We start from the raw sequence: 13,770 nt of genomic DNA, 5'->3' as shown, positions 1-13,770 counted from the left end.
GCATCCGAGGATGGGTGAACATGAGAGAGATGGCATTAACACACGCAATTATGTCAAAATGTCCGTTTTGTCGAGTATCCTCATAAGAACAGTCTGAGCAGTCTATTAGTTAAAAAAAAAAAAAAGTCGTAAATGAAAGTAAAGAGTTGTGAGAGAATGAGACGCGTGTGAGATCCGTCAGCGGCTGTTTTTAAAGAGACAGTAGCCAATAAAGCTTTCTGTCAGTAAAGTTAATCAAAGAACAAAGGTTAAGGTAACAGAGAAAAGCACTCACTGCTCTTGACTAAAGATCTTTTTTACTTTAATAAGGATTAATCTATGTACAATTTAAATTGTATGCAGTGCAAACTGTTTGATAACTTCAATTTCTGTATATTTTTCCTACCTGTTAGACAAATATTTAAAATATACTGTTTTATGTTTTTCTACATTAATTTGGAGATTAATTGTGAAATTATTACATTATAAAATGTAAGTTTTTTAATGGCAATTAATCGTGATTAATTAATGTAGTTAATTGTTGCAATTGATAAAAATAAAGAAAGAAACATGAATAAGTCTTATGTTTATTTTAATTGAATAGTATGTATGTATTTATTTATGTTAATATCTGCGCAATTAATGTCTATTTAGCCTGCCTCTAACCCCCCCCCCCCCCCCCCCGCCGCGTTCAGATTTCCCGTATTTTGGTATCCAAATGTTGACAGGTATGCTCAACAGTTCTTTATGCCATCGCGTAGTCGGTGACATCCCGGCGTGGCAAATTGCGTTCTTTAAAATGTTCCAGTAAAGCAATACACATTTACATCCCAAAAATATTGCTACTTTTATCAGTTGGTGGCTTTATTGCAATTGCATGCTAGTTTAGTTTGTTGCAGCCATGATTCAGATCATAAAAACAAATCTAAATACAAATAATATTTTATTATTAAACTCCGAATCGGAATTACTTACATAAAAATACTTAATTTATATTTCAAAGCTGAACACGTTTACAAACTGGCTTTGTATTAATATTTGCGAATAAAACGTACATAAAATTAAGTAATTAATTGCCCTATTAATCAAAACTATGCGCATATACTAAATCAATTCAATCGATTTCTCCGTTCATTGTGAATATGACATGTCTGAAAATAAACTGATTCCAATTCAAATCATTTAGGTTTTATGAACTGGTGATTTATAAAATATTCACCCCAAACTCAAAACTATTGATTCAGTGTTGCGCTGGTTGTGAAAGGGTATTACACAACTCCATAATCAATAAGCAACAGATATCTGAGTCATCTGCATATTAAAGGGATAGTTTACCCAAAAATGAAAATGATGCATCATTTACTCACCCTCTCAAGTTCTTCCAAACATGTATGAATTTCTTTGTTATGTGGAACATAAAAGATATTTTGAAGAATATTTGTAAGTTGTGGGGATCTATTGCCTCCCATATAATTTTTTTTTCCAAACTATGAAGTCAATGGTGCCCCACAGCTGTCTGGTTACCAGCATTCTTCAAAATATCTTTTGTGTTCAACAGAAGAAACCTATACAGGTTTGCAACATCATGGGGGTGAGTAAATGATGACAGAATTTTCATTTTTAGGTGAACAATCCCTTTAAGCTATGAAAGGAAAAAGTAAAACATCACGTTAAAAGAGCACCAAAAACAAAGCAAAAAAAATCCTGATTCAAATGAAAATTGTCAAGTGCAAGTAAAACCCTCAAACCATGCTAATCTGATGTTCTCTGTATCCCAGGATCTGGTACAGAAGCACTCCGAGTCATGTTCTCTTGGTGACTTTATTATGTTTTTTTAGCGTTATAAAAAAGGGGAACAGCATGACAGGCCAGACGGAGGCGCTTGGCAACGATATGTACAAAGGAGGAGGAGGAGGAGGAGGAAGGGCAGGAATGCAAAGGCCAGGGAAAGACAACAGCTCATGACCCCGTCCTGTTGACAGCATCTTATCAGAAATTTTGCGCCCAACATAAAAAGTCCAAGTATACTGTCTGTACGAGAGGTAGGCCTGGAGCGAAGCCAGAGGCTTCTTTAGGAGACCGGGGTTAGGGCTAAAACTGTTCGATTAGTAATGCAGGGAATCTTGTCAACAGCACAACACAATGGCCCCAGATTGGCAAAGGAACTGAATCATTATCATATCAGCTTTGCTAGCTCTATGTATATACATTTCAAATAAAGTTAGAATGCAGGTGAGTTTTTATTATTATTTTTTAAGATTCCCTGATGGCCCATTAGGCACAGCCAAGATACAAAGAAATGCATTACCAGCAAAAAATAAAGTGAAAATAAAAAAATGTGATCCCATAGTAATAGAAGTAGTTTGTCCTTGTCTGGAAGGTGGTAAAAAATGTCCAAGTGAAAGCCAGAGAGGACAACAGCAGGAGTCAGTCTGTTTTTTGGGGGTGTTAGACCTTTTTTTTGTTGACTTGGTATCTGTATCACATCTCCCTCCCCTTCCCCCAGAGTCCCCCACACTGGCCATGCTCTCAGCTGCAGGGTCCAATGCTCAACCTGCACAAAAGACAAAGCTGAGATCAGCAGAGACAAGTCATTTTTCAATTCAACACTATGAGATGCAACATTATTATGCACAACATGGAAAATGGACTTGCCTATGTCAATTTCTTGGCTTTGTTGTAGAGCGAGTCCACTACTTTGCTCATGTTCTGAATTGTTTCAAGGGCAGCTTCATATGTTTTGTCTACGGGAGGTTCGTCAAACACAATCAAGACACCTTCCCCTTGGTCAAGGATTCCTATATGCCGTGAGAATGAGAGTTTTTGATAAGCATCATCATAAATCATAAAGTGAAAATATTTGGAGGGAGCACAAATACTGATTTATAGTATATACACAAGATGACATATGCCTGTTTGCCAGGTACTGAGTAAAAATATAGATCAAAAACGGTGCGACCGACCAGTGAAGCCCAATTCCTGAAGCTAATGACTCTTGACCCAGTTCTTTTAATGAATAGTTTGAGGAATTACTGATTTACTGGTCACTCTAAAACACTGCTATGGACTTTTACTAAATTAATCATTGAGACTGAAGTGTTACTGCAAGAGGTTTGAGTTAATTTGATATTTATGATTTTAATTCAGTAAACTTTCAGCTATACAAGGTATTTAAGCAGTGTAATTTTGTATTTAGAAATCTCCTTTTCAGCAAACTCAAATGAAAGCACTCCAATAAAACAATATTTATAATTTAAAAGACGTAAGGGATCGGTTTCCTCAAATGAAATCAGGTTTTACAGTGTATCATTTACAGAAGTAGTATCAGTTGTAAGCAAAATGGACATTTCTAACTGAAAAACACATACGAATCAGAATCAATCATAATAAAATCTGTAAATGCATTGATAACCAGTCCTAAGTTTGACAGATAACTTATAAAGTAAAAGACAAGGATGATGGCATCATACCGTGGAATTTCTGGTCTAAAATCATCTGTGACAGTTTCCTTTCAACATCCCCCTGATGAGATAATGAAGAGAAGGTTACAATTTGAGAACGGACACTTGAAACAAAGTATCTTGATTAAAATAAAACTTTGTTTGTCATTTAAATCTATACATATGAGGTTTAGAAGTGTTATTGCAAATTAGAGAGTAAAAAGACTTTACCTTGGAGAGTTTTATTAGCTCAGAAATATGTTCAATCTGTTGGCATAAGAGAAAAATGTAAGTGAACAACTTAACTGTTTTAAGCATATATCAGTGCTCACTGTGGTATAGCAGGGCATTACCTGCACTCTGGAGAAGGGCTCGATGACCCTTATGAGGTTTTGTTCCAGCAGATTGTCATAGAGTTTGGCCAGGTGGGTGCTGATGATGGGGTCATCCCGCAGCTCAGCTTTGTATTCTGTTAAGGCCTGAATGCAGATCAAAGAGAAGGACGTTAAATGTAAAAACTGCAGGTGGACTGAGAATGTAGCCAGGGGTGAAAAGAAGTACAACTATAATTTAGAATAAGATGCTAACTTGTTAACTTTGTTTGTTTTTATATTTCTTTCCAGTTCTGTAAAAGGGAACATGTAAATTGTTATTGCTATCTAACATCCAAGTTGAATTCAATTTATTTGGAAATGTATATCCTCACCTTTTGTGGCCAATCCAGAGTTAGAACCTGGGACTAACATTGTCCTATAGGTTAGGAGGACTAACCCTAGCAAACCATCGGGATCAAGCGTTAAAGTGCTGAATACAACTTCAGCTAAGAGTTCGAATCAGTGAGTGATGGGACTAGCTGCCGAATGCTGGCGATGCGTGTCATTTCGAGAGGATCCGGATATAGCTGTTCGAGTTACCGGAACACTCAAACTTCCTCCGGCAAAGAGGGAAACATCATGAGAGAGTGATCCGTTATTGGAGAGGCTGGAACGGGACTGAGATCGTGGGGATTGTGCTACTGTATAAAACACATGCAGTGAGCCTATGTTTAATTTTTTGCACTTAGGAGTGAAGCAGCTAATTGTTTTAGGCTGAAACAATCACAAGCTTCATTTCAGGCCTCCAACATTGACTCTGGTATTTACATTATTTATTTGTTTGTTATCTGCTGGCTACTTGTTTTGATTTGAACATTGTCCTTGAACTGTAAACTTTACTGTGACTTGCTTTCAATCAGTATATGTGCGTTTATTAATTTATTGATAATAAATAGACTTTAAAGGGTTAGTTCACCCAAAAATGAAAATTCTGTCAGTAATTACTCACCCTCATGTTGTTCCAAGCCCGTAAGACTTTCGTTCATCTTCGGAACACAAATTAAGATATTTTTGATGAAATCTGAGTGCTGTCTCACTCCTCCATAGGCTTCTAAGACACTATAACTTGCTGGCCCAGAAAATGTATTAAAGACATTGTTAATATAGTCCAAGTGACTCCAGTGGCTCAATCTTAAGTTTATAAAGCGACGAGAATACTTTTTGTGCGCAAAAACAAACAAAAATAACGACTTTATTCCACTTTTCATTTCCTTCTCTCTGGGCCTCGAGTCTTTTCACGTAGTGTTTAAGCGTAGCGCGTCTGTGTTGCACGTCACCACGTAGGCTCACTATTGGGCGACGCTGGTCATGTGTGATACGTGGTGACGTGAAACACAGACACGCTACGCTTAAACACTACGTGAAAAAAACTCGAGGTCCATAGAGAAGGAAATGAAAAGTTTAATAAAGTCATTATTTTTGTTTGTTTTTGCGCACAAAAAGTATTCTTATCGCTTTATAAACTTAAGATTGAGCCACTGGAGTCACTTGGACTATATTAACAATGTCTTTAATACATTTTCTGGGCCAGCAAGTTAAGGTGTCCATAAGCCTGTGGAGGAGTGAGCCAGCTCTCAGATTTATTCAAAAATATCTTAATTTGTGTTCCGAAGATGAACGAAAGTCTTACGGGGTTGGAACAACATGAGGGTGAGTAATTACTGACAGAATTTTCATTTTTGGGTGAACTAACCCTTTAATTCTTGTCATTTCTGTTTTTTCATTTATATTTCATTCACTGTAGAGTTTAATTTGAACAAGCGAGCATCCAGATTAGTTTGAAAAATCCATAATACAAATTGCATCATTTTAATAAAAACTCAGTCAACAAAGAACTCAGGTTAGCCTCCCCTACAAGAGTTCCTCTGGGGGCGCAACATTAGTAACATTTAAAGCCGAAGAATCTGACCCACCTTCTCAAAGTCTGCAAGTGACCTGTTCTTGCTCGCTTGGGCCACACATTTAAGTGCATCTGTCTAAAGAAAGAGAGAGACAGGACGAGTTAATCCACATAATCCTCCAATGACACAACAGAAAAACATCACTTTGTCAAGCAGCACACAGGGTCAGGTGTCAGTGCATTTTAGAGGGCACTATACGCTCATAAAAATGGAAGTGGTAAAAACTATGAAATATGTGCTGCAATATTTACTTGAACAAAAATACAGTAAAAACTAAAATATTGTGAGATTATTACAATTTAAATTAACTTTTATATTTAATATTTTAAAATTTGATTTATTCCCATGATGTTAAAGCTGAATTTTCAGCATCATTACTATGCTGCTCAACAAACATTTCATATTATTAATGTTGAAAACAGTTGTGCTGCTTAATATTTTTGTGGAACCGTGATTGATTTTTTTTCAGGATTCTTTGATGAATATAAGTTCACAAGAACAGCATTTATTTGAAATAGAAACCTTTTGTAACATTACAAATGCACCCTTGCTGAATTAAAGTATTAGTTGCTTTCAAAATCAAAATCTCACTGACCCTAACACTTACACTAAAACAATTAAGTTCAACTAATGACTACAATTTAACATTTCATTTAAAATAAGCATTTAATTTAAGGTACGGGCAAGAAGTGCCTGATCTGTTAGTGTGGTAAAGTACAAGATTTTGACCTCAAACTAGTATGAAATTCATTATGGCACACTTTTAGTTAACAATACTTTAACACTTCATGTTATAGCACTAACACATAATAGTAAAAATGCTTAACAATGTAACACGATACGATAATGTATAACATTATGATGTGATCTTCGCTGCTGACAATATTCTTGCAGAAGTCATGGAGAAACTACATCATGAGATTGACCCTTCAGCTCAGACATCTACCTGTCTGCCAGCATATCTGAGGGCAAGTTTTCCACTGATCAGGGACTGCACATCCTCTGGCCTGCAAAGATAAAGATATACAGGTTTAACATGTTCAATATCTAAGTTTAATGACAAGAGAGAAAAAAAGGAAAAGAGAGAGACACTAGAAAAAGCCAGGACTCACAAGTTCAGCATGATCTTGCAGAGGAGCATGTACTTGAGTGCAGTGATGGCACGGGGACTGTCAATAGAATCGTAGCCTTCAAAAGCCTCATAAAAGTATGAATACGCCGTTTTCCAGTCCTTCTCCTCAGCAGCATGAATAATGCCTGCAAGGGGGAAAAAAAGGATGTGAGATATCTCTAATACCAGCTCCAAAATTCCTTCACTAACAAATCATCTGGTAAATCACGATCTGTTTTTCCTCCATTTGTTTAGGATAAGTAATGCACATCGGCGTTCAATAAGCATTTGCAGGAAAAAGTAACGCTAATGTAGAATAAAGTCTGGCTGTTAATTTTGAGACTGAGGACATGCAAACTGTTTCTATCAATGCATGTGAATGTCTCACTCTGGGAAGTCATGTTACAGTACAAACAAATATGTTCTGACTGGCTGCGATCAGATCATGTTGCACAGCAATTTTGCTTTCAGCGAGGACAGACAAATTAGCCGTCATGTCTGGTTAGGATCTGGCGTGATACTGAAGGTCTTTGTAGAAGGGTTGTGGAAACGTACCTGACTGCATATCTAGAGCAGCCTGCAGCTTTGGGGGGCAGTAGATGGCGTTTGCCGTGGTCCTGGCAGAGGTGAGAGCTGCTCTGGCCTTGGGCAAGTTGCTTAATGCATGATACGTCTTGCTCTCCAGCAGCTGGAGCTCCACCAGTAGAGCTTTATCATCCATCTTCTTCAGCTCTTGCAGGAGCTGAGAGCCTGATTAACAAGAAAGAAAAGGACAGTGGCTATAGACCGCAAATACATCTCCCAAGCTTATAGGGTTAATTCACCGAAAAATGAAAATTCTGCCATTAATTACTCCCTTTCATGCCGTTCCAAACCCGTAAGACCTTCGTTCATCTTCAGAACACAAATTATATTTTTTATGAAATCCGAGAGCTTTCTGACCCCCCCTAAACTGCAACGTTACTACAACTTTCAAGGCCCAGAGAGGTAGTAAAGAAGACATCGTTAAAATAGTCCACGTAAATACAGTGGTTCAACCTTAATTTTATGAAGTGACAGAAAACCTTTTGTGCGCAAACCCCCCACAAAAAATAATAAAAGCTCAGAAAGCTTTCAGATTTCATCAAAAATATCTTAATTTGTGTTACCAAGATAAATGAAGGTCGTGTGGGTTTGAAATGACATGAGGGTGAGTAACTAATGACAGAAATTTCATTTTTGGGTGAACTATCCCTTTAAGAAGTAAGAACATGAATGACAATGTCAAATACAAGGGATGATCTTGTAAAGGACTCACCAAGCTGCAGAGCCTCTTGGTAGCGTTTGGTGTCGAAATATAAAGAAACCAGACGGGCCTAAAAGATTGAAGCAACACTGATAAGAAATCAATGAACCAGCATATGATCAATACTGATCATAACCACAAAGAAAGCTTATAAGGCAGGAAGCAAAAAACAATCTTTTGGTGAATCTGACTCAATTCCGTTACGCTTTGACACTGTTCAAAATTTTGGAATCAAGAGGATTTATTTTATTAAATGAAATAATTTGTTCATTCAGCAAGGCAGCATTACATTGATTAAAAGTGAAAGTAAAGATATGTATAATGTTTCAAAAGATTTATATTTTAAATAAACAATGTACTTTTAAACAAAGAATACTGAGTGAATCCAGAATTTCCAAAAAAATTAAGAAGCACAACAGTTTTAAACATTTCTTAAGCATCAAATAAGCATATTAGAATGATTTCGGAAGGATCATGTGACACTGAAGGATCAGGGAACTACACTGCGACCTTTTGAAATGCCATTGCGACCCAAATTTTTAATGGGTCGCAAATGTATCACTGATTATTTTTGTACCTATGTTTTAGGCAATATGCTATGATTTACTATGAGCATTTATTAAAACAGAAATGTGTATTTTAAGAATACGTTTTATAACGTGCTCTGAGCATTCAACACATCAAGTTGGCTTCAGCCCCGCGACCGTTACTTAGATTAAAACGTACCATTGTATCAGTGCTGCGCGAGCTCTCTCTCTCACACACACAAATACGGACGCGCGCACACAGAGAGAGAACATAATTGTAAAATGAAAATTGACGGGCTATAGTTTAAATTTTGTTCTTGCTTGTTTTTTTTTTCTGTCAAAATATCAGAAAGCATTTTGTATTATCCATCCGTGTTTTTAAAATTCGTTAAATGACGGACGTATTACAACACAGCCCTCGTTATATGTCGGATTCGTCTAACTTAGCCTACTTGATATTATTTTTAGAATAAGTGATTCGTTATGCTATTATTGGACTCCTGTCTATTCATTGTCAACTGTTTTCTATAAATGTGACCCTGGATCACAAAACCAGTCTTATGTTGCACGGGTATATTTGTGGCAATAGCCAACAAAACATTGTATGGGTCAAAATTATAGATTTTTCTTTTATGCCAAAAATCATTAGGATAATAAGTAAAGATCATGTTCCATGAAGATATTTTGTAAATTTCCCACCTTAAATATATAAAACATTTATTTTTGTGAGTGAATGCAGCATTATCGCCAATAGAAATGGACAACTTTAAAGGCGATTTTCTCAATATTTCGATTTTTCTGTACCCTCAGATTTTCAATATTTGGCATCTCGGCCAAATATTGTCCTATCCTAACAAGCCATACATCAATGGAAAGATTATGTATTCAGCTTTCAGATGATGTATAAATCTCAATTTAAAAAAAATTACACATAAGACTGGTTTGTTTGGTCCAGGGTCACTAATATGTTTGTATTGGCTAACATTTATGCAGCTAATGCGTGTCCTGTTTAAAATGTGCAATGTTCAAATGCAAAGACAGCACGTCACAAATAGAAGCCCTTTTCCCTGTGCTATTTAGTATCATAAATTTTGGATATTGGAATAATAAAGTAAGTAGCCTATCTTAATTGTACACCTGTTTTTTTTTTACTGTTTTGTAGGGGTTTCTTAATTTTAGACAAGTTGACCAGCACACGTTATATGCAATGCAATGAATGCAATATAATGCATGTGTGTCGTATCTGTGACATATTTTGCACACAGGTAAAGGTGCCCAACATAAGTCATTTCTAAAGTAAAAAAATATCGGCCACAATTTTCACATCGGTGCATCACTACTTAAGAGTTCAGGAGTCTGCCCATCTGTGGCAACCATAGCATGTTGAAATCCATTTTGCACTTTATTGTGTACTGTATTTTCTATTGCAGTAAATCTATCCCAACCAATGTTAAAGAAAACAAAAACAAGAAGGCATGTGGTTTAAAAGATGGCAAGTAAAAATAAAAAGCACATCTGTATGCAATACAGTTTCATTATTGTTCATTATTATCCAAAGCAGCTTACTATAAATAATTTGTGCGACCAAATCATGTTTTGCGCCAGTAACTGAAAAAGTTAGTAGCGCAAGTGCCACCAGTGGAAAAGGTTAGTGTAGTTCCCTGAAGGATAATGATAATTTTAGTTTAATTTATTTTAAATCGCAAAAAAAAATTCACAATATTACTTAATTTACTAAATAAATGAGCATACAATAGATGCTTTTCAAAAACTCCAAACTTTTGAAAGTTTATGTATTCCACATTACAAAAAAAGTGCACAATATTGTCTGAATTTATGTTTGAATACACTCACATTCACTCAATCCTTCCTCATATTGTGAACTAGGAACAGTCATGTCAAATCCATGACCAGTTGACCAGATGAATACTATTCACTTTACCTTGGTAAAAATATCAATAACATACTGTCCAAAACCTAACCCTACATATAAGCAGCAGTAATGGTGATGTTTACAATTACAAAACTAGGTGCTCACCTCCAGGGCCTGTCGTAGAAAGGTCCTCTTCTCTGATTTGGCCCATTCAATGCACTCCAAACATAATTCCACCTCCTGACCAGTAGCTGCCTCCATGTCCAAGAACATATCGAGCAGAGAGCGCACCAACCGTGCCGCCTTTGCTTTGCTGATGGAGTTCAGGAACGGCCTGACATACTTCAGCAGACCTCCCAATTCTGCAAAGGAACAATATATTATGGACAACAGTTATTAACTTTGAGGAGAATGACAGCTGACAGAGTAGAGTAGTGGCACTTCAGGACAATCAGACAATGATGATGACTGAGAGAAATTTTTTTTTATAATGACAACCTATTAGTTAAAGGTCTTTACCAGCAGCTTGTCCAGTCTTGGCCAGCAGTCCGCCCAGCTCCAAAATACTCTGTTCTTTGACACGCACAGCCTCTTCGTCATCGTCGTGGATGTCTCGTTTGACTGTGAATGTGGACAGAAGTAGTTCATATTGCTGTTAAATGTTATTATGTACAACAAAAGAACTATGTAAACTTGGTTAGCTTAGACTTTCTGATGACAGTATATAGACAATTTCATATTGGTCATCATGATCCAAAAATAGATTAATAACTAGACTGGTGGGCTTCAACAGCTGCTGATAATGTCCAAGGAACATGTAAACCTTATTAAAACATAACAGAGAGACTGAATTTGTGTGTAATATAATATTTTGATTATAGGCAAGTTTTATTTACACAAATTGCCAAGTTTTGTAGCTTTTAAATATGATTTGAAAAATAAAATCCTTTAAGCAGCTGAAAAAGGAAAAATTTAAAACGCTCCAAATTACTTTATTAACTCCCCTTAGTTTAATTTATGTTACAACTAGCTTTTATAAACTTTTTATTCTTAAAACATGAATTTATTTTTTGTCTCTTTCTATTGTATGTTGCTTGGGTTAATTGTTTAAACATTAATTTTAAGAGATTTAATAAAGGTTAAAACAACTAAAAACATGACATTCTGCAGCAGATAATCAAAAAATGGCATGGCATGCTAATTATCCGTGACAAACGCACACATATCAAACTTCATGCCAAACAAAACTTACTGACGCTGTCAGATCATATAGCATAACTGAACGACGAGAGGAGAAAAGGTCTGTGACCACTGACCGTAATTGTAAAGAGCATGTCAGTCATGCTTTAATGACTCAAATCTGCCATGAATAAGTTGAAATGGTATTTTTCAGACTTTTCTTGACATTACACTATGATAATTCATACCCAAATGTCATAAGCAGCAAAGAGAATGTCACTAACTAGAGAAGCTAATTAAGTTGTCATGAAAGTTCTGGTAACGTTAGTTCATTTAAACGTAATTTAGGAAACGTCAGTCATTTCTCTAATTGTACATGATTCAACACAATTAGGACGACGAAAACACTTACTAAACATAAAAATATATATTCATCTGTGTTTTGCAAACGTACAGACTTCTACAGAGAGATTCGCGTTCATTGAGAACTGAAGCTAGCTGATTGGCTAACTGTTTCCACGGGTGGCAGGACACTGAACATTGTTTTTTCTAACAGCTACAAGTACTACAAATATATTTAAGGGCAACGTTTAAAAGAGCGCAGCGGCTCGTCTGTAAAGTTAACTGTTAGTAAGAGCACAGTGTGTGTATTCAGCTAAAGGCTTCTCATGCCTGTCACAGTGAGTCAGCAGCATGAAACCGGCTAACACATTTAGCTGCTGTTCTACAAATCGCAATGAGGGACATGATCCGTGTGTTAAAAGCACAGCTCCTTTAGCTAAAATCACACAAGCGGCTCAGAAGGTAGCGGGACTGGAGACACTTACCAATAGCATGTAAAATGTCAATGGACGCATTCCGATCCGTACTGAGAAGCGACTGTGCTCTCTGAAACTCTACCGCCGCAGCCGCCATCTTCCCAATTCACCAATTGCCTGATTCACACAACAATCATCATTGAACACGCTACCGGAAGCCCCACTGAGGCACGCTGGGAGATTGAGTTCGCAGAGACAGTAGGGTGTATGACTCACTCGAGGAGTTAAAGGGATAGTTCACCTAAAAATGAAAACTTTGCCATCATATTCTCACCCTCATGTTGTTCCAAACCTGTATGAGTTTCACAAAAGAAGAAATTTTAAAGAACGTTGGTAACCAGATAGCTGAGGTAGGAACTGCGTCATAGTAGGAAAAACATACTATGGAAGTCAGTAGGTGCAGTCAACATTCTTTACAGTTTTTCTCAGTCGCTTTGGTGCATTTCTCACATCACTATTTACATTTGCACAACAGTTAGTTCAACCTCCACAACATTTAGTCATTTATGCACAGCATAGTAGCAGTTTCTCATTCCTTCCAACAAATTGCAAATGCTTTTGGACATGCATCAATTGCTTTCATACAACTCTCTGCTGTTTTATAACATTATCATTTGCTTATGTCATGTCAGTCAAAATTAACTATACTTGTGAATGCTGAATAGTCATTCCATATAAAACTAACAGTCCTCATTTCATTGCTTGAGTCATTACATACAAAAATGTTGAACTAGTTGTCAAAATCTGTCAAGCAAATTTTACAATTTTTTTTAAATCTTTTTTTTTTTTCTAAAAAAAAATCTCCTAAACTGAACAATTTCTCTCAGGTGAATCTCAGCTTTCACTGATGAGGAACGTCTGGATGCGCATGAATGATTACAGTACTATGTATGTTGTATGTTCAGTTTCCAATATGTAGGCTACTGCAATATTGTTTACAGTTGTGCACAGCTCTACCCAAAGGGAGTTTATGTTTGTTGTAAATAATGGTGTATTTTTTCTTTTGCACAATGCTGTGAACAAATTAGAATTGCAAAGAGCATATGCAGTAAAAATGTGAAACATACATATTCAGTGTCTTGTACTCAGTTACCTCACTAAATACAATAATGTGTAACTTTACTGTATTTTTCAAATTGCTGTGCAAATAGTATTTAGTGCTGTATTGAGCATTTTCAGGTAGTGTCACCAAGATCTGACTTTTTTGCAATGGAAAACATTTACAGAGTAAACTGTCATAATGAAAACATGACAAAGCCATTTGACTATCTTGTTCATAAACA

General features: G+C 36.3%; 1 protein-coding gene across 2 annotated transcripts; it reads right to left on the bottom strand.

The window, feature by feature from the left end:
- Window positions 1-829: 829 nt before the first annotated feature.
- psmd11a (proteasome 26S subunit, non-ATPase 11a) lies at window positions 830-12,649 on the bottom strand. 2 transcript variants are annotated; one of them, XM_081363423.1, is made up of 13 exons: window positions 12,497-12,649; window positions 11,010-11,111; window positions 10,656-10,852; window positions 8,103-8,160; window positions 7,361-7,555; window positions 6,807-6,951; window positions 6,641-6,701; window positions 5,707-5,769; window positions 3,773-3,898; window positions 3,651-3,686; window positions 3,450-3,501; window positions 2,635-2,777; window positions 830-2,533 (listed from the first exon to the last, which is right to left on the bottom strand). In XM_081363423.1, the coding sequence occupies exons 1-12, from the start codon at window positions 12,582-12,584 to the stop codon at window positions 2,635-2,637; spliced, it is 1,266 nt and encodes a 421-aa protein (XP_081219549.1). In that variant the 5' UTR covers window positions 12,585-12,649; the 3' UTR covers window positions 830-2,533. The 2 variants fall into 2 exon arrangements, with proteins under 2 accessions (XP_081219549.1, XP_081219550.1); XM_081363424.1 differs by having other exon boundaries at window positions 1,789-2,550.
- Window positions 12,650-13,770: the final 1,121 nt, after the last annotated feature.

Source organism: Scardinius erythrophthalmus (assembly GCF_964197995.2).
Source record: "Scardinius erythrophthalmus genome assembly, chromosome: 1".
NCBI lineage: Eukaryota > Metazoa > Chordata > Actinopteri > Cypriniformes > Leuciscidae > Scardinius > Scardinius erythrophthalmus.
The sequence above is the reverse complement of the archived record's forward strand: the minus strand, read 5'-3'. Positions and strand labels throughout refer to the sequence as shown.

Bases quoted from the DNA above. Each gene is read 5' to 3' on its own strand.
- psmd11a (XM_081363423.1), bottom strand. From the start codon at position 12,584: ATGGCGGCTGCGGCGGTAGAGTTTCAGAGAGCACAGTCGCTTCTCAGT. The intron at 10,853-11,009 runs GTAAAGACCTTT...GTTCCTTTGCAG, and splicing joins CAAGACTGGACAAGCTGCTG to AATTGGGAGGTCTGCTGAAG. The intron at 5,770-6,640 runs GTAGATGTCTGA...CTCTTTCTTTAG, and splicing joins TCAGATATGCTGGCAGACAG to ACAGATGCACTTAAATGTGT.